This window comes from Macaca nemestrina, chromosome 6 (genome assembly GCF_043159975.1).
Source record: "Macaca nemestrina isolate mMacNem1 chromosome 6, mMacNem.hap1, whole genome shotgun sequence".
NCBI lineage: Eukaryota > Metazoa > Chordata > Mammalia > Primates > Cercopithecidae > Macaca > Macaca nemestrina.
This window is the reverse complement of record NC_092130.1, coordinates 108,634,086-108,658,233: the sequence shown is the minus strand read 5'-3', so window position 1 is coordinate 108,658,233 and position 24,148 is coordinate 108,634,086. Positions and strand designations below refer to the sequence as shown.

Here is a 24,148-nt window from a genome sequence, read left to right as displayed (position 1 = left end):
CTAAAAGGAAGAGAGCTAGAACTTGTGGAGAATTGCTTTATCAATAGCCTAGAAAAATAAGTAGTTACAGGAATGTTTCATAATCAGAATTAGACAAAGATGTATCAATAAGGGAAAGTGATCCAGAAATTTAAGATTTGATTCTTAGGAGGATAAAGGGTAAGTTAATCCTATTTAAACTCAGGATAAACCCAGGATTAAATTAAACAGTGATTAATTATAAGAATTATGAGAAAGGAAGATGCAATTGTATCAAGTATCTGACATTTCTTTAAATCATATACTAATTATATGTCCTATGTAAACAGAGCAATTTGTCATACTAATAATTATTTGTGCTTGTCTGTTTTAATAAAGAATTTTACTTTCATGGACAGAAGCATAATTACAGGAGAAAACATACTGATCTCTCTCACTTAATAATGCTTATGGGACATCATTTCTGGGAACAACAAAACCATAACTACCACTAACACTATGACAGCTAACACTATTTATAGTTTAAATGTTTATAGTCCAAGTCCTAGTGATGGAATAGAGTTCCTTAAGGACTGACCTTAGAAACCCAAATTTACAAAATGATAGCAAATGCGAGGCCAACTAAGAAATAAGTAAGTTGCCTTTTTCCTAACAAATAATCATCAGCAAACATTTTAAATTATGTAATTTGATCACTTATTATGTGCCTAACCAATGTACTTTTATAATACCTTTGAAATATTATCGAACGTATTTTTTTGGTTCCCGTAAAGTCTTAGTTGCCCTGTTTCCTCCCCATTATATCAAAGGTATTTATTGTCTAAGAAATGTTGTATACTGTCTAGAATAAAGCAATTTTTACATTCAAGAAAGTTTTCAAAGTCCAAAGCAAAGAATATAGGACTGGGAGTTCAGGAAGAGAATGTGTGGAGTGTTCTAATTACAATTATTGCATAACAAATCACCCCCAGACTTAGTAACTTAAAACAACCATTTAGTTTGCTCATGATTTGGGAGTCAGGAGTTTGGGAAGGGCTTGGTGGAGGGATCCTGAGATATTGATGAGGGCTCCTGTCATCAGAAGGCCTGACTGGGCTGAATGTCCAAGGCATCTTCCTCCTTGAAAAGCAATTATAGTAGAGCTCACCTGGGCTCACCAGTATGTCTACATGTGGTCTCTCCAGCACAGTAGTCTCAGGATGTTTGGACTTCTTCTATGGTGCCTCGCTTCCCCTAGAGCAACATTACAAGAAAAACAGGTGGAAGCTACATGGCCGCTTCTGACAGGAACTTCCAACTTATGCAGCAATCCTTCCTTTGGTTAAGAGCATTCCATTAACTAATAGAGCATTCTGTTGGTTAAGAGCAAATCCCTAAGGTCAATCCAGATTTAAGCAGAGAGGACCTAAATCCCACCTTTCAGTGGAAGGAGTATCAAAGAATTGGAGGACATGTTTAAACTGCCCCCCCCCAAGGGACTGGATCTTAGTTCAGTTTTGTCAGATCTATAGACTTTGAGTAGTTGTCAAATTGTCACGGTGGAGAGAAAGGCTAAACAGGATTCTAAGTATATAGACACTTGTGGGAGAGAGACTGGAATAGAGTCCAGTGAATAATCTAGTTGGCAAGAGTGCAAGGTTTGTGGAGAGAGGTCGAGAAAGTGAACCTGAAAAGATTATGGGGACTTGCATGCTGGGCTAAGAATTTTGGTATTTACCTTATTTTCAGTGGGTAGCCCTTGACACACAGGAGAGTGGCATGATCAAGACAGTGTTTCCAAAAGATTGATCTGGCATGGAGGTACAAGATCATTGGAAGGGTCAGACTGTAGGAAGGGAAGTCATTTATAAGGCTGTTGGAGTAATCTTAGAGGTAATGGGGCTTACTTGAGAAAGAAGGGATGATTGGAGAGTTATGGGAAGGAAAAGTCAACAGACTTGATGACCAATTGGTTATGGAAAAAATCTTGTCCACTGGAGAGTTAGTTGCATCCTATGGAGGCAACATGATGTAGCTCAGGTTTCCTGTGCGGACAGCAATGTAAACAATTCTTCAACTCTTGAGGAGGTAACTCCTGTTCTTACACTAGACATCTGATTAAATAAGTACAATTAATCTTCATCCAAGCAATATAATCTGTAAGATCATGGTTTTAAATTAGGAACTGCAACAGGTCACCATAATTGTGAATTTCTTCATATTTTTGTCTATAGAAAGCACTCAAGAAAACTTAATAATAACATTGAGAACAATAGCAACCAACAATTGAACTTCATACTATCTGGAATTTTACCCTATTCAAGAAGAGCTCTTGGCTTCCCCTGTTGGTAATCCATATTTCCACTGGTATGAACAGTCTAAGAATGGATATCACTCACTGTTTTTATTTATGGTCCATTCTACAGCTTTGAAATTAAGTTTGCATTGGGTGTTAGCAGATATTCATTACCTTTCTAAAATGCTACTTAAAAAAACTGATTGTTTGGGGAGTAGGTGGCAAAGGAGAAATCTCATATTCAGCTGGTTGATCCCATTCATAAAAGGCTACATTTAGAAATTCTCCTGTATTTATGGTGTATGCTGTTACTTCTACTAGTGGGCCAGGCTGACTCTCCTGGGCTTCTTTGCATCTTTTCTGTTTTAAAATAATCTTTATCTTGTTTCTGGAGTAAAGTTTTTGTGTTCTGTAAAATATTATGCAAGTCGACAGCAAGATATAAATAATGAACCATCTAAAGCAACATTCCAGCTAGCTAACACAATTTGAGAGGCTGATTTATACTGGAATTTTCAAAAAAAGCACAACAAATGAAAAGGAGGGAAGAGACAACCCACTAGAAATGAAAAAATAAGATATAAACAAATCTTTCTTCACAAAGAACATCCCACATATGGATGCCTGTGAGACTCAGAAATTATGCAGTCCTAGAAGTTGTGAGCCAAGTCTTCTCTGAGGTGCTTTTCTTTCCCCCCAAAGAAGTCATAACAGGTATATATAGAGAGATCTATAATGCCTTTCTGTTGGGGAAATGAAAGTACTTTCAAAACAATCTCATAACATTGTGATGGAGGAAATGATGGCAGGTTTTGTATTACCCCATCATACAGGTGATGGAGGCCCTGATAAATGGAGTCAGTGGCAAAGTCACAAATAGCAGCCAGGCCTTCTGAGGTACAGCTAAGACTTCAGTAGTTAAATGAAAAATATGTTCCTGGTTTGTTCAGCCCTTTCTCATCTTTCAGACAGAATCTTTCTCATTGGTTTTAACCCATGTTCATTCCAGCACAGAAATGCATTCCCCCCACTTCCAAGAGACAGGGCTCCTGACTCTAATTTTAAATTTGAATCTTATATTACAAAATGATATCACAAACAATAAATGCTAAGATCAAACATCAAAAATATAGTTGGAGAGTCAAACTCATAAAAGCATAAAATAAAATGTTGGTTGCCTGGGTCTAAGGGGAGGGGAGATGGGAAGTTGCTGTTCAATGTGTATTGTTTCAGTTATATGAAAGAGTTCTAGAGATCTGCTGCTGTAAAACATTGTGCCTATAGTTAATGATAATGTTCTGTAAACAAAAATTTGTTAAGAGGCTGACTTCATGTCATCTGGGTTTTTTAACCCCAATTAAAAAATATAATTGGAATGTACCCCCGCCCCAACAATAATAGCTTTATGACCATATGACCATAAACTGATCTACTACAACTTTGGGGAGTGCAGCGATACTTTACTGTTTGGGGAGTTATACACCCCTTTTGAATCTGACAAAAGCTGTGCATGATCTCCCCAGAAAGATACACATCCACAATCACACGGGCTCCTGAAGCCACTTCCATGGTTCCATGAAAATCTTGGTTAAGAACCCAATACAGAAGGGAGAGCATGGACTTGAGAGAGACCTTGGATTAAATCTTTGCCCCATCTTACTGTGTGACTTTGAGAAAAACTATTTAATTTCTCAGCACTTATTTTTCTACTTGTAAAATGGGAATTATGCCCTTGAAGTGGGGTTATTGAGGAGATTAAATACATAATGCACATAAAGCATTTAGTACAGTGTCTAGCATATAGAATGTGTTTAGTACGTGATAATTCTTTTCCCTGATGAGATATTTAGTGGAGAAATGACTAATGTTTGGAGCAGGCATGCTGAAGCTGATGCTCAGGCCCACATCTACCTGATGGCTGAAAACATTATGCTAAGGGCAGATTGGTACAATTAATCAAGGGTTGGAGCCTTTTAAAGTCAAATCATTTTAGTTTACCCTGTTCGCCAAATCTTTTAATACTCCTTCTACATTATGATGGTTCCCTGTGGTGTGAATCCCATCTTCCCAAGATAGCAAGCAAAGCTCCCACATTTCTCAGTTTCTTTGCCGCCAGGGTGCAGTCATGTGACTTGGGTTCTGCTAATCAGATGCATATACAGAGATGCAGATACAGAAGTGATGCATATGAAGAAGCAGGTGGGGTGCAGGACATCAATTCTGCAGGCACAGATGGTGGGAAAGCCAACATGGTTTTGGAATTGTGAGGAAGAGCCATCTCCTTCCCTGCCACTTCTGCATTGAGGTTCTGCGGACTGTGGAAGCTCACTCCAGAGCCTGTTTCTTCACTTCTTCCAAAGACTCAGTGAGCGTTCTAATGTCTTTTAATAATCCACTTCCTATTTAAACCAAATAGAATAGATTCCATGACTGGCAATGAAGAACCCTGACTTTCATAATGCTGATGTCCGACCATTTCATTTGATCTTCCTCCTGCCACAATTCCCTTGTTAATTCTGCAACAAGAATAAGTGTAATAAGGGATCCCAATATTCTTACATGAGTGAAATTTACATAAGAATGGGGCTTTCTATAAACAAGGGGCATAGACTTTTCCCACCTTGATCAATGTCCTGAGTGATGTCTTTGGGATGCCTGCAAGAAGAATTTTGCAGCTTTAGTCTTGAGAGCTCCTTAAGTGTTCCTTCTACCCTATTCACCATATTCATGCAAGCAGTGCCTACTAATTTGGATGTTTTAGGAAGGCAAATAGTTGCAAAGAAACTACTATAAGCATGACAGAATAATAGTGGTTTGAAGGGAAGCGTTCTATGCAATTATTATTTTTATTAAAATGAAGGACTATTCAGGAATGAGGCCACTTTACTAAACAGGTGCTTTTTTCCTCCTAAAATATTTTGGGTTCATTTGATCAGCCTATACAATGCTTAAACTTTTTATTTTTTGATAAACACAGACTTTTAATAAAGCTGGTTTAAAGTTGCATGGTAGCGATTGTCTCAATTCCTTCAATAAGTATTTATCATGAACTACCATATGCCATATGTAGCGCAAATAAGATGCTGAATCAGTAAGATGCAATATGCTCTCTTACCCTCAAGACTCTTATAACCTAGTAGGAAGACAGACAGACAACTCCAACATAGTGTGGTGCTCGGATCTGTTTCTTCCAGAAGAAATGGTCTTTTTTTCTGCCAGGGCACTCTTTTTCTTTTTTTTTTTTTTTTAAGTAGTTTAACCTCCAGTAAGAGGGATTTCTTCTTATACCTGAAACGTTAATAAGATTGCTAAAATTTGGTGGAAACGGCACTCTTACCAAGGTCAGGAATACATCATTAAGTTTAATATTATTAACAGCTTTTGGATTGCATTCACATGTCTTATTTCCACCTGGACTGGGTGGAAATACAGGTCAGCACAGCTGTATTTCTTAGGGTTCCTTGGTGGCAAACAACTGCTGACTTTAGCTAATTCAATCAGAAGGAAGTTTAATGGTAGTTCAGAAAATTAAAGGAAAAGCTGGAGAACATGACTTGGAAAAGTACTGGAACCACAGCCGCTCTGGATCTGGTTAATGGGAACTAATTGATAGTCTTGTCTGGATACCACTGATCTTGTGTTATTTTTCTCAAGATTCAAAGTCCAAAGATAGCCCAATCCTGGGTTGAAAGGTTGAAGACTGCTCAAAAGGAAATATGTAATTCCTTAAAAATAAACTGGAAAGTTCTCACCAAAAGAAAACAGAATGGATATAGGCAGCCAGATTCCAAATATGTCTACCATTATGTTTATGCTTTGAGTATGAGGTTCTCATGGTGCTATCCATGGACATTTCCCTGGGTGGATATTGGCTTTGAACAGTGATGTTGCTACTTACAATGTTGTTCTCGACCCAAGCTTGGCCACCTGGTGAAGGCAAGATAGGAAAAAAAATTATTTTCCTTGTGTAAGGAGAAAGGAGGAAGGGAGGAATGGGGTCACTGAGGGCTGAAGTGGTAGTTCTCAATCTTGGCTACCATCAGCATTACCGAGGGACTTTTGCATTTTAATTATTTATTTTAAACTAAATTAGACTTCAGAAAAGTTGTTAAAAAAAAAAAAAAAAGGAGTTCCCTAGTACCCTTTACCCTGCTTCTCCTACTAACATAATTATAATAACAATATAATTATCAAGAACAGGCAATTAGCATTGGTACAATATTATTTAGTAAACTACAGATTTTTTGCTGTTTTTTTCCTCATGTACTTTTTTTTTTTTAATTCCAGGATCTTATCCAAGATCCCAAATTGTATTTAGGTGTTACTTTTTAGTTCTTGAAATGGTTCATCACACTTTAATTATCTTTCACAACCCTGATACTTCTGAAGACTAAGAACAGTCATTCTGTACGATGCCCCTCAATTTGGGTTTGCTGTGTTTTCTCATGATTGAAGTTATGTATTTTTGTCAAGAATACCACAAAGGTGAGCTTGTGCATCATAGTAAGGGGCTCAGGATGTTGATATGTATTAATAGTGATGTTTCTATGGTTAAGTTGCTGTTTCCTAAGGTTTTCATTGTAAAGTGACTATCTTTGTATTGGTATGTTAGGGAAGCATTTTAAGTCTATGCAAATCCTTTTCTTCTCAGACTTTTGCCCTCAAATTTTGATGTACATTTTTGGGTTCCATCAACCCAAAACAATGATGGCTGTGGTGTTCTCCTAATGGTGGTTCTCTATTTCCCTCTTTTCTATGTTTATTAATTGGAACTCTATTGTGAGGAAGAGCTGTCTCTGCTCCCTCTGCTTACTTTAAAATCTATTTCATTATTTATTTATATGAGTGTGGACTCATGGATATTTATTTTAGTCTATGACTTAAAACCCAATGCTATCATTATTTGTTTGTTATTATAATTTGAATTTATTATTTAAATTGCTCCAGCTCTGGCCATTGAGTGCTCCCTTAGACTGGTGTCTGCTTTCTTTCAGTAAGATCCCATCTTTTGTTGAGCATTCCCTTAATTTGTGCACCATGAGTTATTCGAGGCTTATCTTGTATTTTACCTGCTTCAGCCCTAAAAGCAACCACTTCCCACCTGGGGAAGTCATTAAATCCTAGTGTCCATACCCCAAGTCAAGCCAATCAAATCAGAAGAGCTTCGAGGTGGGACCCAGGTGGAGGTAGTTTTAAAAGTTCCACCGGTGATTCTAATGTGCAGCTGAGTTTAAAAATCACTAGACTAGAGTGGTTCTCTGCTAACATTAATGTGTCTATGAAGCCCCTGGGAATCTTATTAAGACTGATTGAGTAGGTCTGGGGCAGGGACCAGGTTTCTGCACTTCTAACAAGCTCCCACGTCTGCTCATTGTCAGATCGCACACTGAGGAAAAAGGGGCTAGAAGATGGTATTTCTTCAAGTACCAAAAGCCTTAAAAAGTATTCCTAGTGTTGCAAAGTGGCTTGTGGCTGCAGAGAAACTCACTATTTGCTAGCTAACTATTCAGCATCATTTTATTTTCTAATTAGTTGGCATTAGTGGTAGAAAGAACTACTTGCCATATAGCATAGATAGTCAAGGAGATTGCTCTAAGAATTGAAAATAGAAAATGACTCAGAAAGCAAACCTCCTTAATGAATAAAAGCTAGTAAATGTATTTGCCTGTCTTCTATTTCCTCAACAGGCAAAGAGTACTGAATACATCTTTCGGAAAAATGAAAAGTGATAAAAGAACATTTCATGCTGAAAGCATAGCAAGAAAATCCCAGATGTGAGTATCCATTTTGGAAAGACAAATGCAAAAGATTGGAGTCTTCTGTGGGAAATAGGTCACCATTTTGTATTTTGTTTAAACAGAATCCCAAGGGAACATGATCCTCAGTTCTTTTTGTGTATTAGCTCAGTTTTTCCAGCTGTTTTTACAGCATGCATATTCCTGTCCAGCTGCTAAGCTGTCTTTGTCTCCTCAAGGTGGTTGGTCTCTAGGAGAATAAGAAACAGGTCTGAAGAGACACAAGGTGCAGTCAAGATCATTCCAACCACCTTCTTTCTATAGAGCCAGGCACATTTGTCCCATAAAATGTCTCTTTGATCTCCAAATTAGGCTCATCTTCAGTAATACTCAAGGCTCAGAATACTTGATACTTCTTTGGGGTAGTCTTTTAAAAACACAGATTCCCAGATCTTTGGGTGGGGCCAGGAAACCAGCATCTCCCACTCCCCTGGCCATCTGATGCAAGTGTTCCACATACAACGCATTCAGAAACTTTGATCAGAGAGGTCAGATCAGCAGCATATTCCTCTTTGGTTCATTACAGGCTTGTTTTAATTTGCTAACGTAGCTTAGTTTCCCATCCTTCTCAACGCCTAGGTCAGAGAACCCAACAGTGGCAATTCACATGATTCCTCTTTCTCCCCTGTTCTTTTTGACCATCATTTAAACATTCTTCTACTTATCTTCCGGAGTTTTGTACTGTAACCCTTCCTTTCCTTAGATACAAACAAAAGCTTGAGAGGCTCGGGGGCTTTTCCTCCTGGCTGGATGATCAGAAACTTCCTGGTCTGTATCATGCTACACCCTCGGGTATAAATCAGAAACCCCAATCTAGCACACCTCAACAGCCACCTTTTGATAGATGTTTACTTTGTCTTGAAATTGTACTTTATTAGTCATAGGGGAGTAGGCAAATCCATCATTAATAATGATAATAAAAATAGCCTACCAAAGTTGGATAATATCATCATCTTCATAATTCAAAGATACTCTGATATTCAGGATTTTTAGTGCATTAAGTAGAAACATATTTACTTGTGATTTTGCAAAAATGTTCGTTCTGAGTTCATGATGTTCTAATTTCATCTATGTAAGAAAGAAGGACAACTGATCTTCCTCCCAACCTAATGTTTGGGAGAAAGGTCATGACACTGGGAGTAGACTTAAGGGTATGATGACTTGTGCTGGAACATCCTCCATCTGGCAGAGACAGCCTGACATTCACAACAGGCCTCACCCACATGGCAGAGACTGGCAGAGACAACAGAGACTCCCAGAGGAAATGTCTCCCATTGCTTCTGAGAACAACATAGAAACCAGAGGGGGGGCATTCAATCACAAAACACAATGAATACTTACCAGATTCCCAGGGGTGCTGTCCTTGTATCAAACCCATTGGGAGCATGTCTCACAGAACACATGGAAACTGATTGCCTTGGAGTGCACTGACCTTGTCTCTCCTTGCCTTAGGCTAGTCTGGTTCTGTCATGTGAAGCTACACGATTGGCTTTTCAGGAGTTGTGATGATGTTGTTTTTATTTTTCTGGCTCCTGCCTATGGTGACGCTGCAGAGAAAAAGCTGTGCTTTCACACTCACCTCTGGTCCCACAGTCTTCAACACTAGACACATGTATAAAAAGGTCTCTTGGAGGAGGCACATTTCTGACACCCGAGGAAAATATTTATTATTTAATTAACAAGATAGGAAAGTTGAACTTCAGGATTTAGATAAATCAAAACTGACTTTGGTCCAGTGGTTTGGCCACACTCCAGGAAATTTATCCATGGGTCTAACTAGGATACTTTTGGGGAACTATCCTGACTCTCTGGTCATCTTCTATTTATAGTTATCCTCTGAGTTGGCCCAGTTCTGGTCTGGATACTCTTAGCCTGAACTACAGTTTATTTCCCTCACAGGAGGGTGTGGAGATGAACAAGTACACTTTTAAACTTTAAATTTTGAAGTAGAGTTTGAAATTTATTTAGTGGACTACAACTAGCGTCTTCATTTTCAATAAAATATGAATTTCAGGATACATGGCTTAAAGGATGGGTAAGTAATGTCTCATGACATTTTATTTGTATTTGTACGTATGCATGTGTCATGAGTTCCCGTGTGAAACATAGTTATTTGAGGTTCAGATTTAAAAAGTTCAAGAAATACTGATCTAGTACTCGACTTTGATCTGTAGAGGTTAAGAGCATAAATGCTGGGACCAAATGTTCAAATCTGAATCCTGGGTCTATCGCTTCTAGCTGTGTGACTTCAGCTGAATTACTTAACTTCTCTGTCACAGTTTTCAAACATTTCACAAATATGATATAAGAATAGTAATAGTAGCTACCTCATTGGGCTGATACGAGAATTGAGTACATTAACATTTTAAAGTGCTTAAAATTCTGCCTGACACATAGTAAGTGCCTTAAAAATGCTTGTGGGACACCGCATGTTCTCACTCATAGGTGGGGATTGAACAATGAGAACACTTGGACACCGGAAGGGGAACATCACACACAGGGGCCTGTCGTGGGGTGGGGGGAGTGGGGAGGGATAGCATTAGGAGATATACCTAAAGTAAATGACGAGTTAATGGGTGCAGCACACCAACACGGCACATGTATACATATGTAACAAACCTGCACATTGTGCACATGTATCCTAGAACTTAAAGTATAATAAAAAAATGTTTGTGAGAAAAACAAATATGTTCCTCAAGTATTTTCTTTTACATATTGAATCAATACAGCAAAGTTTCTTCCCCATGGATATTTATAATATAGTATATAAATATATATTTGAAAAAACTGTCTGTTTTGAATGGCATTGTATTAATACTAGAATGCCTAGGAAAGAGAGCCTTGGAACCAGACTGCTGGGTTCCAAACCACAGCTCCACTGCTTACTTGCCGTGTGACCTTTGCAGATCCTCAGTTTCTTAATCAATAAAGCGGGACTAATAGAATCTGTTTCGCAAGGTTGTTGCCAGGATTAAATAAGACCATCCAGAGAAGATGCAGAGGACTCAGGCGATAATAACTATTGTCATTCTTGCTGTCGATTATTCAGATCATGACCTTGCTTCTTATTTCCCTATGTACTGAAAAGCAACTCCTCCTCTTCTTTTATGTGCATGGCTGAAATTGTCATTTCAGTTCAGCTCTGGTGAATCAACCATGTAAGGGCTCAGATGAAGACCAGAACTCCTAAATAGGAAAGTAATTGTGAGGCCCGGGTTAAATTCGGACTGCCCCACTGTGCTCTCTCTTCAGCCTTGCTCTCACAACTTAGCTGCCACTAGACTTGACCTTTTGCCTCAGTAGGTCTTCATATCCCTGTGGACAATTCAGAAGCATCACACATGACAGCTGGGTTCCATTTTGCAGTATGGCTGTCTGAAGCAAGATAGACATATTTCCTTCCCCTTCATCTTGAGGGGAGGAAACTGATCAGGACAAACGTTGCTGTCCAATATGACGAAGCCCTCCGTGTGATGTATCACTTGTAAATACTATGATAGCATGAAAGGCTCACTAGCTGAAGGGGCTTTCAATTAGGGTCCTCCAGTTCTTAAGGACCTTTGGCAAGGCTGCGCTGACAAAGAGCAATCTAAGATGCTCAAGGACCTGCTACTGTTTTTCTGTAACTCTTTCCTCTTCTCCCACACGCATTTTTCCTGTATCACTTATCACAGGTTCTAAAATGGAGAATGGAGCTATATAACGCAGTATCAATCTCTCGCTTGACCATAAGCTGCTCAAGGGCAGGGGACCTGACTTACTAATCTTTGTATCCCCTGCACCTGGCACACATCTCAATCAACATACATGGAACTAAGGCGGTTGAATTTATATCCTAGGTCACTGTGCCAGAGCTCAGAATGGGACTACAGCTGAGGGCAAGCGGGGAATCATTTATTTCCCACTGCTGAGCTGAGAGCTGGCTTCCAAGGAAATTCCAGTCACCGGACAAGCAGCATCCTCCAGCCCCAGGGAAGGCCTTAAGGGTATTCTACTGGTACCTTTAGTAAAGTTCTTTCTCCTGGTTCTTAGAAGTAAGGAAAATGAAGCAACCTGCCTTCTATCCTGTTGGTTTACAACCCAGGGCTAGGAGAACGTACATTGGAAGGTGAATCCTTTTCATCCTCTGCTTAGCTGATCATACTGAGACAGACAATGAGTAGGACCACAGAGCTTGGTCCTAATTAAATACAAGAACATACTTTGTTATTTTCCTCCCTATCAAAAGGTTCAAGTCTCAGACTTAACTTTTTAGTTTACAAACAGAAATAAAGACAGGAAATAGTCTTTTTTTTTTTTTTTTGAGACGGAGTCTCGCGCTGTCGCCCAGGCTGGAGTGCAGTGACGGGATCTCGGCTCACTGCAACCTCCGCCTCCCGGGTTCATGCCATTCTCCTGCCTCAGCCTCCCGAGTAGCTGGGACTACAGGCGCCCGCCACCTCGCCCGGCTAGTTTTTTTTTTTTTTTTTTTTGTATTTTTCAGTAGAGACGGGGTTTCACCGTGTTAGCCAGGATGGTCTCGATCTCCTGACCTCGTGATCCGCCCGTCTCGGCCTCCCAAAGTGCTGGGATTACAGGCTTGAGCCACCGCGCCCGCCCTAGGAAATAGTCTTTTAAAAACTCTCCGTGTATCCAAGCCAGGCACTCTGCTGATGCATCAAATATATTTGCTCTAAGCCTGCCCATAGCCAGACAAGAGCAGCAGTAATGTAGCCATTTACAGTTGAGGAAATTGAGGTCTAAAGAGCTTAAACGGAAAAGCAGAGATTAGAGGTCACCCCCCTTTGGGTCCGCTCACTATACCAAGAAGTTTCTGCCCTTTTCCTCCAACACGCTGGTGAGTCCGTGTGCGTGCGTGACTGTGTGTGTGTGGTTCCTTTTTTTCCTATACAGCCCCCCTTCTTCTGGTCCGTTTTCTTGATTCCGCTTTTTGGAGACAAAGTCCAGTTCTTCTCCAAGGTCTCACCATCCGCTCGCCGTCTCCCTCTGACGTCCCAAGGACGGTCAGTCACTCCTCGGCTAAGTTCGGAGTCTCAGCCCTTGGCTCTGATTCTGGGCTCCGCCCCCACCCTCCGGGTACCCCCGCCCGGTCCCTGCCCCCGCGCCCAGGCGTTCCAGCCGGACCACAGCCCGCTCCGGGTCCCGCCTGCCCTACCTGAGGCCCGCATGGCCGGGGGCGTCGCAGCCTCCGCCCATCGGCGCGCCTGCCCTGCCATTGGCTCCGCGTGCTGCCAGTCTCCTCGCTCCGTCCCGGAGGCAGGTTTTGCAGAAGCCGCAGTCCCGGCGGCTCGGGCGCGGAGCTGGAGTACCGTGGAGCGCAGATCGCGGACCCGAGCGGGCATGTCCCCGTGCGCGGTAGCCCCCGTTTGCCCCCAGGCCCGGGCGGCTGTGAACTTAGCAGCGGGCTCGTGCGGCCCCGTCGCTGCCATGTAGTCGCCGGCGGGGCTCCCTGAAGTCCGGGAGCGGCAGTGCCAGTGAGCCTGAGCCCAGGAAGGAACCCGCGTCTTCCCCGGGAGGCGCTGAGTGCGCGCCGCGCCCCCGCCGCTCGGGAGGCACTTTGGGCCAGACATGGAAATGGGGGAGAAAGTTTCGGAGGCGCCGGAGCCGGTGCCCCGCGGCTGCAGTGGCCACGGCAGCCGGACTCCAGCCTCTGCGCTGGGCGCCGCGTCCTCTCCGGGTGCTTCCTCGGCCGAGTCCTCCTCGGGCTCAGAAACTCTGTCGGAGGAAGGGGAGCCCGGCGGCTTCTCCAGAAAGCAGCAGCAGCCGCCGCCGCCGCAGCCGCCGCCGCCGTTGTCGGGAGGCGCCCTGGGCGCCCGGCCGCCAGCCGCGTGGGCTCCGGCACGCGTGCTGCTCGAGCGCGGAGTCCCTGCGCTGCCGCCGCCGCCCCCCGGAGGAGCTGTGCCGCCCGCGCCCCGGGGCAGCAGCGCGTCCCAGGAGGAGCAGGACGAGGAGGTGGGCCCTGCCTTTCCCAAGCTCGTCCCCTCTGGGTCCCGGCAGCCGGGCGACCCCAGCTTCCCATCCCGCGCGCAGGCGGTGGTCGGGAGAGCGCTGTGGCCGGAAGATAGGGAGGGACCCCAAGCGCTCTGCCCCGAGCCCGGGGCAACGACAGTTAAGGAGCCCCGCTGTGGGTTATTGACTTCCCTGTGGTTGTTACCCCCGTGTGTGTGTCTCCATGTGCTGCCGATGGTGTGTTTTTAAAATGTCAGAGAAGCAAACTCCTTCGCGTCTGTCATCTGCCTTGGTCGATCTGTGAGTGGATGCGATCTGGACACCTGGCGTGTCCCCACAACTCAGCTCCGATTCTCCAAAGTGGGCGTTGTTTTCCACCAAAGCACTTGGGCCGAGGGGCAGGGAGTTGAGGGGGAGAAATGGTGCCTTGGGGACAGGAGCTGGTGGTGGTGGGGAGCAGTGGTAGCCGCGGAGTTGCACGCGGGGGTTTCAGTGGCGCCAGCCCCCTGGGATCACCCGCGGGTGATTTTGGCGCGTCCCCACAGCGTCGGTCCTCTGGGAGAAGAGGACTACCCGCGCTCCCTCTGCGGCGCGGGCGTGCGCGCCTGCAGCTCCCGTTCAGACTTGTTTCCAGCGTGTCCAGATGAACGCTTGTCACCAAACCGAGTACGGATCGTCTTACCTTTTGCGGGGCGGAGCGGTGTGGGGGATCTGTATCTGCCCAGTTTCCTGGAAGGATGTTCCTCCAGAACTTGTGGGTCGCTTCCTGACACACTAAGCATAGGACTCTGGCTTATTTTCTGCTTTTAAAGGACAGTTAAAGAAGCGTACAATTTCATGTCTCAGAGCCAGACTCAGTCTCAAAAAAAAGTTTGCTTTGGACGTTTCTTGTGGGGAAGTCATCTTGATCAAGCAGGGCCACAAATAAAACATCACCCTAACATAGACTTATTGTGAAATTAATTCCTGAGTGCCAGTGTTGTATTTTCCTCATCTTGGATGGGTTTAGCTTTAGTAAATATTTGCCTTTGTCCCTTAGAGTAAGCAATCAGAGGCCAATGCCCTGGCAGTAGTCCCCAGGGCCCCCAGCCTGGAAGCAAAAACTGGATCTGGCACAAGGTTGAGAGGAGACGAGTCCTAGCCTGGCAGAGATGGAACAAGCCTTGGCTGCTTAGCTGGTTCTTGGCCAAGCCACTTGCAGTAACCATGACCCATTCCCTAATTCCTCTAAGCCCCCATTGCAAGGATCCTGGATAAGTGTCTGCAGGCCTGCTCTCTAGAACTGCCTCTGCTACTGAACTGTGAGACCTTGGGTATATTGTTTCACTCCTCTGAGGTTCAGTTTTATAATCTGTAAAAGGAGGAACTTCAAGGTAAAGTTCATTTTTACACTCATACTCCTGTTTCGAATCAGGAATTTCAGATGAATCGTTGGTTCCAAATCGATCCTAGCGGTGGGATGTCAGGAGTTTGCTGCGTGCCTCACCCACCACAGAGCTACATCCTAGCAGAGATGATCAAACTCTGTACTGTCCCAGCGTTCCTCCCTGATTACATCTCCCTTTCAAGATGCGAGGCATGTGCCACGTGTTTGCCCCTTAACTTCTGCCTCCACTTCTAGAGATGGGCACACTGGCACTGGGAAGCTGGGGGTGTACCCTAACTTAATGATTCACCAGTAGATCCGGATTCAGTATTGCTGCTGGTAGACAAGAGAGTAGTTAGTTGCTTTATGTTTTCTATTTAGCTAGGAGGGTGCTCCATGGTAAATGACATGGTCTTGCAGGTGGAGGGGAGGGATGTCGGGGAACTTCTGATCCCCATTCTGTCGCTGATTTATTGCCTGACCTCAGGGTGACAGTGCTTTGCTTTGTTGGAAGTGGATATGATAACTTATTTCACAGGCAGTGCAGTGAGAATTGGTTGATTGAAACACATTTTGGAAAGTGGAATGATTAAATAACATGGGTCACTATTTGTGAAATCTCAGAATTGCATGTAAACTGATACAGTATTGCAATTTATTATGTAACTTAACCTGTGGCATGGGATGCTGGAAATTGCCTAGGAGCAAAATCTTGACTTGCTCTGATAATTTTAAAGTGCAATGAAAACCAAACCATGTAGTTTTTCCCCCTCTTGTGTAGTAGAGGAGTGATAGTCTTAGCGAAAGGGGCTGAGGTCCAGTGTGCATTTTCTGGTTCTTACACTGGCGATGGTATGGGGCAGGGGGTCTTCACTGTTTGTGGGCTTGTGGGTCTCTTTAAGGAGCAAACGAAAACTCTTTTGCCCCTCTCCTCAAAAAGCACCAGAGGATTCGGGAATGCCAGGTGATAAGCACTCAGTTTAGTGGAAAGACGTGGGTTTGATTTCTAGCTCTGCCACCTTGACAGTTGTGGGATTGTGGACCATTCAACTTCTGCAAATCTCAGCTTTCCTGCCTTCAGTGGGAATAATAGCAATAGAGTTAGGCATTTTACACATGCTATCTAATTTAATCCTAGCACAGTAACTGACATATAGCATCAAATGCCAAGTAACTGTTAGTCAGTATTTTTAAAGTTCACTTTCGATGACATTTTGCAAAGTAGGAATACAAAGTTGGGTTATCCTGTTATTTTACTGATGCATAACTTATGTGCTACCTACTTTCAGAGAATCGGAGGCTATGTCTACTTAGCTTATACTCATAAAATGGGAATAAACCGGGAAACAGTTTTTATTTGTCTCCAGTTGTTTTGTGACAAGGCAATGTGAGTGTAATGTTATACTGTAGAAAGGCACTGAGTATAAAGCATTAAAAGACTTGTGCACAACTCAAAAAATGGAATGAGGTTCATTTAAAATTGTTATACCTAGCTTGGGGAATTGATTATTTCCAAAGGTTTTTTTTTTTTTTTTTTTTTTTTACCATAACTTATTGTATCACATTTTGAAGAGCAGCAAAATTCAAGTTTCTAGTATATTATGGCAGTGCTAATTTCTTTGGCAAACTTGTTAAAACTGTTTTGAATGTATTTAGTAATGTCAACAGAGTTTGACCTATTTTTTACTTTATCTTACTGTCAACAATTGTATAAACTTACGAAGTCTCACACACTTAAGTCTGCCCTTTAAGCTTTTGGTGTCTTAAAAACAGTAGTTTAATGTGACAGTAATGGTAGCTTTTATGTCAAACACATGACAGCTAGACATACAGCATGACTTTTGTTTAAGAAAACTGTATCTGACTTCTTCTCTTTCCCCAAGCCTTTGAATTTGGGGTCCGTGTGTGTTGAGGAGGTAGCACACTCATTTCTGAGAGTTAACACTGTCTGGATTGAAGGACTGTTCCCCTGACAACATCTCTGAGATTTGCCTTTAGGCATTCTGCCTTGTCCTTTCCCAAAACACCCTGTGAAGACTTTAAGAAAGTACTTGGGTGCTGTTTGGTAACTGTCTCCACAAACTGGCCAAGGGCAGGAATTTTGTCTTTGCGTGCCTAGCATGGTACGGTTAATATATTAGTAGGGGCTCAGTAAATATTTGTCGAATGAATGAGAAAAAATGGCATCTATGAAAATAGTTGCACATTTGATTGAAGGGTGTGTATGTGTATTCATTTATTTTGTCTGTTGTGAATTACGATATACAAACCTCTAGATCTCTTATCAAGAGAAACCTTGTGGATCACAGTGAGAAACGAATGGTTTTTCCAGGTAAATTTTGAACCAAGTCAAATCACTGAGGTTCCACTCAGAATTCTTTTGAAGAGACTTGTATATTAACTGTTACTGACTCTCCTTTTCACTGTGTTTATTAGAACTTGAAACATGCAGGGAGCCTTAGAATGGCAGAAAAGGGCTTAGTAATTAAAAGGATTTCCAAGTCAACAAGAGACAACCTATTTATACTCTGCTACACTAAGGGACTTATTTTGTTGGTATAAGATGGGAAACGGTTTCTCTTATTAACATAGGCTTACAGTGATAGGATAACTTTAAATTGTTCTATTAAGTGGTATATGAGCATGAGGACTGCTTTTAATATTTTGGATGTGTGTATGGGGTGGGGGTTTCCCATGTGGTACTAATGCAGTAGATGAGTTTCTGGTGTTTGTTGGTTAAGACATTAAATAGCAAAAAGCAAGCAGGAATTCAGCAAAGCTTTTCATTGAATTTATATTTTATTAATCACAGAAGCTACATAATTCTAAAAGAGAAGTAGTGCATAAATCTTGGCATATTTATTATTTAGTCTACTTTTGGACCAAATTCAGTAAGAGCCACAGGATCAGAAAATCAGTCAACCAAAATGTATTGAGTCTGACTCTGAGACATTGTCCTGGGCACAGAGATGGTTTTGACCCCAGGAAGCTTCAACTCTAGTAAGGGCGATAGTAACTAAATACATGACTATGAATTAATTGGCTTCAAAAAGTGGCAAATAGGGAACAGGCTGTGAGGTAGCATGTGGCCACACTTGTAACTCACTGAGTCTAGTGTTCAGGACTGAGTCACTGAGGAAGTGATCTGTAAGCTGAGACCCCCAGGATGAGCAGGAGTTAGGTGGGGGAGGGCAAGGGAAGGGATAGGTGTGATCCAGGTAGCAGGAGGCCCTGAAGCGGGAGAGAGCATGGGTCCATAGCTCTGAGAGGATTCTGAGTTGTTAGATGTGGAGGAGAGAAGAGCATGACATCTCATGACATTTGATAGAGAAGCAGCAGCCGGGTCATACAGAGCTGTCTGGACTTTATTCCAAAGGCAGTGGGAACCATTGAAGGATTTGAAGCAAGGAAGTGACATGATCAGATTTGTATTTTGGGAGGGTCAGGAAGTATGAAGCCCACCTGCTGGTAGCTGTTGATATAGCCTAATTGTTCCAGAGTTGGAATTGATAACCTGAGAAGATGTCCCTTTAGTAAATTGTATGGGGGTGAGATGGGGTCATCCCTAGTAGCTTAGGTACTCCAAGTATATACATATACCTATGAAATACATACATATGAATACATATGAAATACAATATGAAAATACATACATATGAAATACTTTTGATCTGTTGAAGAGAACATCTTAGTGTTAATATTAATGTTACTTTTCACTGCAATGCCATTGTAACTCTAGTATTGAAGGAAAAACTTCATTGCCATGATGGGAGAGTGAGGAGAGGGCCTTGCAAATGCTCATTTCCAGAGTAAACTTCAGGGACAGATTTACCTGGGGTGAGCATGAGGGGAGGAGGTCTGAGGTTGTACCTCTCTGTTGACAGGAAGTGTGGGGTTTGTGTACTAACACGCATTACCAGAGTCTTTCTTGGATTTTCCTAAAGAGGAAAGGGTCACTACCAAAGAACGAAGGCTTTTACCCTTTCCACCTCTGGTCTGAGGTACTCCAGGGAATGTCACATACTTACATTTTGCCAGTGTTTTAGAGCCTGTGACAAAGGCTATCCACTCAGACCTAGTGGATACAGTGCAGGAATCCAGGTGAATTTTTTTTTTTCTAGTTTGGCTCTGTAAGGAAGGGCATGGAAGTGGGGCATAAAGATGATAAACTGGAAAAAGAATCCTTATAGGATGTGGCCCACAGTGAGAAGGATCCATGACCTGGTGGCTTGGCCTTAGAGAAAGCTGAGTGAGGGCCAAGGGGTGTGCATCTTAGAAGAGATGATTGTATGTTTTAGATGCAAACCACCCTGTGTGTTTTCTGATTATGTGCTTACCTTCTATAGTGTTGCCAGAAAGGGCTTGTGTTCTTTTCTGTCATCCCTTTAGAGCTAGCAGCCAGTGTTTCCCTGCTCGGAGGTCAGGGTCTGTAGTGACTAAGGGCACAGACTTTTGATCCTGGTTCAGCCACTTAGAGGCTGGATGACTTTGGCTAGGTTCTTATTGCTGAGGCTGTTTCCTCATCTGTAAAATGGGCATGTAGTTTTTATTTGTGAGGGTCAGTCATTATGAGGATTAATGAGATGTTTTATGTAGAGTACCCAGCATGATGCCTGGTGCATAGTAAGCACTCCATAATGGTATCTGCTACTATTACTGAGTGTGGAAAACCTGGTTTAGGCAGAGTATTGGTACCATCAGCACCATAGGCAGGTACATAATAAGCAGGAAACCTACAAGTCCCTTCCCTGATGGATTATGCTTCTAGCATATTTTGTTGGTAGTCCTGACAGGCTCTTTCATTCATGAGTAGGTAGATATGTAACAGTTATCCCTTTTAATTTCATGGGCAGAGCATTCCTTATGAGATACTAACAGCAAAGCTTTATGGTATATGATTCATTAACCCTTCTATTAAGACACCGTTTCTCTTTTGCTCATGGAACCTGTTCTTAGTGATCAGTTATTAAATAATATTCTGCAAGACTTTATGAACATGTAAATTACTAGCTGCACCCAGAGATTTAGTCAGAAGGCAGTGTGTCAACCATGTGCTGGGGCTGGTGACATGACCATGTACTTCATGTCAGCTTCCTAGAATAATGATTTGGGGGATGAGAAAGGAGTAGGAAGGAAAGCAGGGGATTGTCTGGAAGTCAACCTTGGTTCATATAAGTGTGAAAGATGGGGCAAGGCAGATGGTGTGCAGCCATCCCAACTTCTCAGAAGGGAAATCTGTTAGGAATGCAATAGAACTTTCAAAAATGCAAGGACTCCTCTATGCAGATTACCCAACACAAATTCTGTTTTGTCCCCTTCGAACAGTATAAACATTTTGGTTTTTAAGACAAAAATGCAAATAACCTAGTAGCCCTTTTGATATAACTCAAGCTGGTGCAGTGATTGCAGTTCACTTCTCTTCCAGACAACTGGTGTTCTGCTCTGTGCACTTGTTCAGGCTGACGTTTACACAACTTTGAATCATTTCGTTCAAAGGATCTTGTTCTCTTTCATGTGTCCAGTATTTTGTCTGGCTTCTTATTTGGTGATGTTATTTTAGGTTAAAGCATACCAAAATACAAAATTAAGCAGAAGTCGGTTTCACCAACAGCTTCTGTGCATTTGTGTTTCTCCCTTTCTCCACCCTTCTCTCATCGCCCTCTCACCTGGTTCAGAATTCCTTGGAGGGATTGGATATAGTCACCTGTGCTTCCAGGGTTAGGAGAGAAAGCCAGGCCCTAAATGTAAAATGCTGGTTCAGGACTGTGGTCCTTGGTACAGACACATACTCTGAAGTCACATTTAAGTTTATGGAACTTGTGCGAAATTCCTGGTGGCTGTTCCAGCCTCCCTTAATGAAAAACGGTCACTGCTTATTTAATGATTTGAATTCATAACTAGACACGTGTCTGCGAGACAGCTTATAAATTTGTATCCTAGGCCTGTACTCTTGCCAGCCCATCAATTCCCCTCTCAGACACAGTCGATATAATTTTGATTATGATACTTACTTCCACTGAACCTTTCAGTCCAAATGCTTTGTAATGATACTGGGGAAGGGGGAATGATGGTAGGTGGGAGGGAAGATGGAATACTGACAAATTGAACTTCTTTTCTTAACTAATTTTCTAGGCTATCATGTGGAAAATGAAGATTTAATTTTAATGTTCTTGGTTTGTGCTTTTGCAGTGTTTTCAGTGGTCAGCAAGATCGCAAGTGCACCCAATTTAGTGTGGGTGGATGACTGTCCGTTAAACTCACATCAGATGTTGGTCTTTTGGCATCTTCCTTAGAACTTGGCTAGCTCTTTTTTTTTTTTTTTTTTTTTTTTTTTTTAAATAAGCTGAGAAGTTAGGTGTGTTGCTTTCCGGCTGGTGATTTTGTGCCTTTTTGTGTTTGTCTAACAAAAATAATCTCAGATTTCTTTCTTAACATTTTTCTTTTCAGGCATTTCTTCATACAGAGATAGATGTACCTGCTGTAATGCAGGAAGGGCCCCAGGGCCTCATCAGTGGTAGGGAAACTCAGTTAAATTGGGTTAAAATTGGAAGCTAAACTATTATGTTGGTGTACACAGTCACCGAGACTGACATTCACAAAATCCTCACATTTGAAATCACTTCTTAGGGCAGTCATAGGCAGCGAAATTGCATTGTGGTATTGAAATGGAATGAAGTTGTGATGAAATCTGTTCTGTGTATAAAAGTTCAATGACTAATTCCACAAATTAGTTTATGAAATAAATTAGTTCCCTGTAAGTATATCTAGCTCCCACACAAGACAAACTCACAAAATTTGCTTTTTACTCACATACTTTTAGCTGGAGTGGCTTTATTGAAATAACCTGAGCCCTCACCTAGGCTTCGTCTTAAGAGTGGCTCTGAGGATACTTAGACGCAGCCAAGAAGAGGAGGGGAGGATTGCTCTAGAGGAAAACTCAGCCCCAGAGAAAGAAATACAGAAAGGTTTTACTTCAGGAGAAGGGTTTCAGACATCCTAAATGAGTAGAATATATACCTGGAAAACCCAAGAAAATGTTGACTTTCCTGTCCTTGTGGCTCTTAGCAGACTGGTAAGTAGAAGCGTCCTGTTAAGTCTGTGCAACCTGAGCTTAAAAACTGAGGGTGCCTGAGCAGGAGAGCGAATGAGAGGAAAATTACTTGTCAAGTAAGACTCCCTTTGCCTTACATTTTGGTACTTTACTGTTCAAAATACTACATTGGTAAATTTTAATTCACGTACTTTTTTCTTTCCTTGGAATTACTTGGTTATTTGTTCTACAGTCATTGATCAAGTTTCCCTAAATGGCTGCCCTGGGTTATTGTTGCTTGGGGAGTGAGATAGTCCCCAAAGAGCCTGTAAGAGCTCTGAGGGTCAGCTTTAATCCACGGTGATGGGTGGGTTCTCGCCACGGTGCAGGTTCCCTTTTCAGAGGACAAGGGATTAAAGGGAAATTACAGCTTTGAACTCTCTTGATTTTTCTCCTTAGAAACTTCAATTTTATTTTTGTTTTCAAGATTTCCACTTTTGACATTAAAACATTTCTACCTAGAGAAAGCTTAGCCTAAGTGTGTGAGCAGCCTGAGGGCAACAGTTTTAGAATTATCAGGTAAGACTACTTGGGAAGAGTTATGCTAGTAGAGTAACAACAATGACAATTTTGTAACCTGCTAAAATCATACCGTTTTATATTCTTTTAATATTATTTCTGAATCACCAGTTTCTGTTTATCAGGTTACCTGTCATTCCTTGTTCTTATTCTTGTTCTTGTTCTTATTCATGTTAAAAGGAATTATTTTGATTTCTGATGAAGTATTGATAGCAGGCTTTAATGTGTTAATAGTAATTATTAACACTTTAATAATTACTGTACTCAGTTCTCAGGGTAATGCTGCTGTGAGTGGAAATGGATTGCAGGAATTTCATCAGTAGTGAAAGTGTTGACCTGGAAATTGGGAAATCTGAACTCCTGCCTTGGCTTCTTGCTAGGCAAGTTATTAGCATCTCTGATCCTTATCTGTGATGAAATAAGAGGTCCTTCTTAGCTCCAGTTTTTTTGTTTGCCTCTTGCTATAAAATATAACCTTTAAAACTTAGTTTTCATCACTCTACACTTTTTTAGAAACTGTTGATTGACATTTTTCTTTTGACAGACTTGATAATTGGTGGTTTTCTGATTTGTCAATAGGCACCTATTCTTCCTGTCCCCCCAGCTTTATTAAAGTATAATCGACAAAAATGTATATATTTATGGTATACAACACGATATTCTGATATGTATACATTGTGAAATGAAATGATTAAGTCAAGCAAATTATATCCATCACCTCACATGTTTACCATTTTTTTTTTTTTTCGAGACAGAGTCTCTGTCACCCAGGCTGGAGTGCAGTGGCACGATCTCGGCTCACTGCAACCTCTGCCTCCCTGGTTCAAGTGATTCTCATGCCTCAGCCTCCTGAGTAGCTGGGATTACAGGCATGTGCCACCATGCCTGGCTAATTTTTGTATTTTTAGTAGAGACGGGGCTTCACCATGTTGACCAGGCTGGTCTCGAGCTCCTGACCTCAGGTGATCTGCCTGCCTTGGTCTCCCAATAGTGCTGGGATTACAGGCATGAACCACTGTGCCTGGCTCCCCCCCCCCCTTTTTTTTTTTTTGGTGGAGATAACATTAAGGTCTATATATATATTCTTGACAGGAATTCTCACAAGGACCCTTACTCATGAATTCTACCTTTCAGATAATGCTTATGTAGGAAAATATGGATTACTTATACGTTCT

At 42.0% G+C, this 24,148-nt stretch overlaps 1 protein-coding gene and 1 long non-coding RNA gene across 10 annotated transcripts in view; one reads left to right on the top strand and one right to left on the bottom strand.

The window, feature by feature from the left end:
• Positions 1–3,756: 3,756 nt before the first annotated feature.
• LOC105475212 (uncharacterized) lies at positions 3,757–14,885 on the bottom strand. Of its 2 annotated transcripts, none has more exons than XR_003016513.2 (6): positions 14,681–14,885; positions 9,391–9,596; positions 6,153–6,181; positions 5,370–5,542; positions 4,875–4,909; positions 3,757–4,770 (listed from the first exon to the last, which is right to left on the bottom strand). It is a non-coding gene; the product is annotated as an uncharacterized lncRNA (long non-coding RNA). The 2 variants fall into 2 exon arrangements; XR_983213.3 differs by lacking the exon at positions 14,681–14,885 and adding an exon at positions 10,936–12,290.
• The window catches only part of LOC105475214 (microtubule associated serine/threonine kinase family member 4), a 577,292-nt gene continuing 566,454 nt past the window's right edge, over positions 13,311–24,148 (top strand). For 4 of the 8 annotated variants that reach the window (XM_071098847.1, XM_011730298.3, XM_011730297.3 and 1 more), the window contains exon 1: positions 13,330–14,001. In XM_071098847.1, the coding sequence (XP_070954948.1) occupies positions 13,618–14,001 (384 nt within the window). In that variant the 5' untranslated portion in view covers positions 13,330–13,617. Of the gene's footprint in view, positions 14,002–14,882; positions 22,437–24,148 lie in introns of those variants that run through there. The other 4 variants (XM_011730296.3, XM_011730295.2, XM_011730316.3 and 1 more) reach the window with 3 other exon arrangements.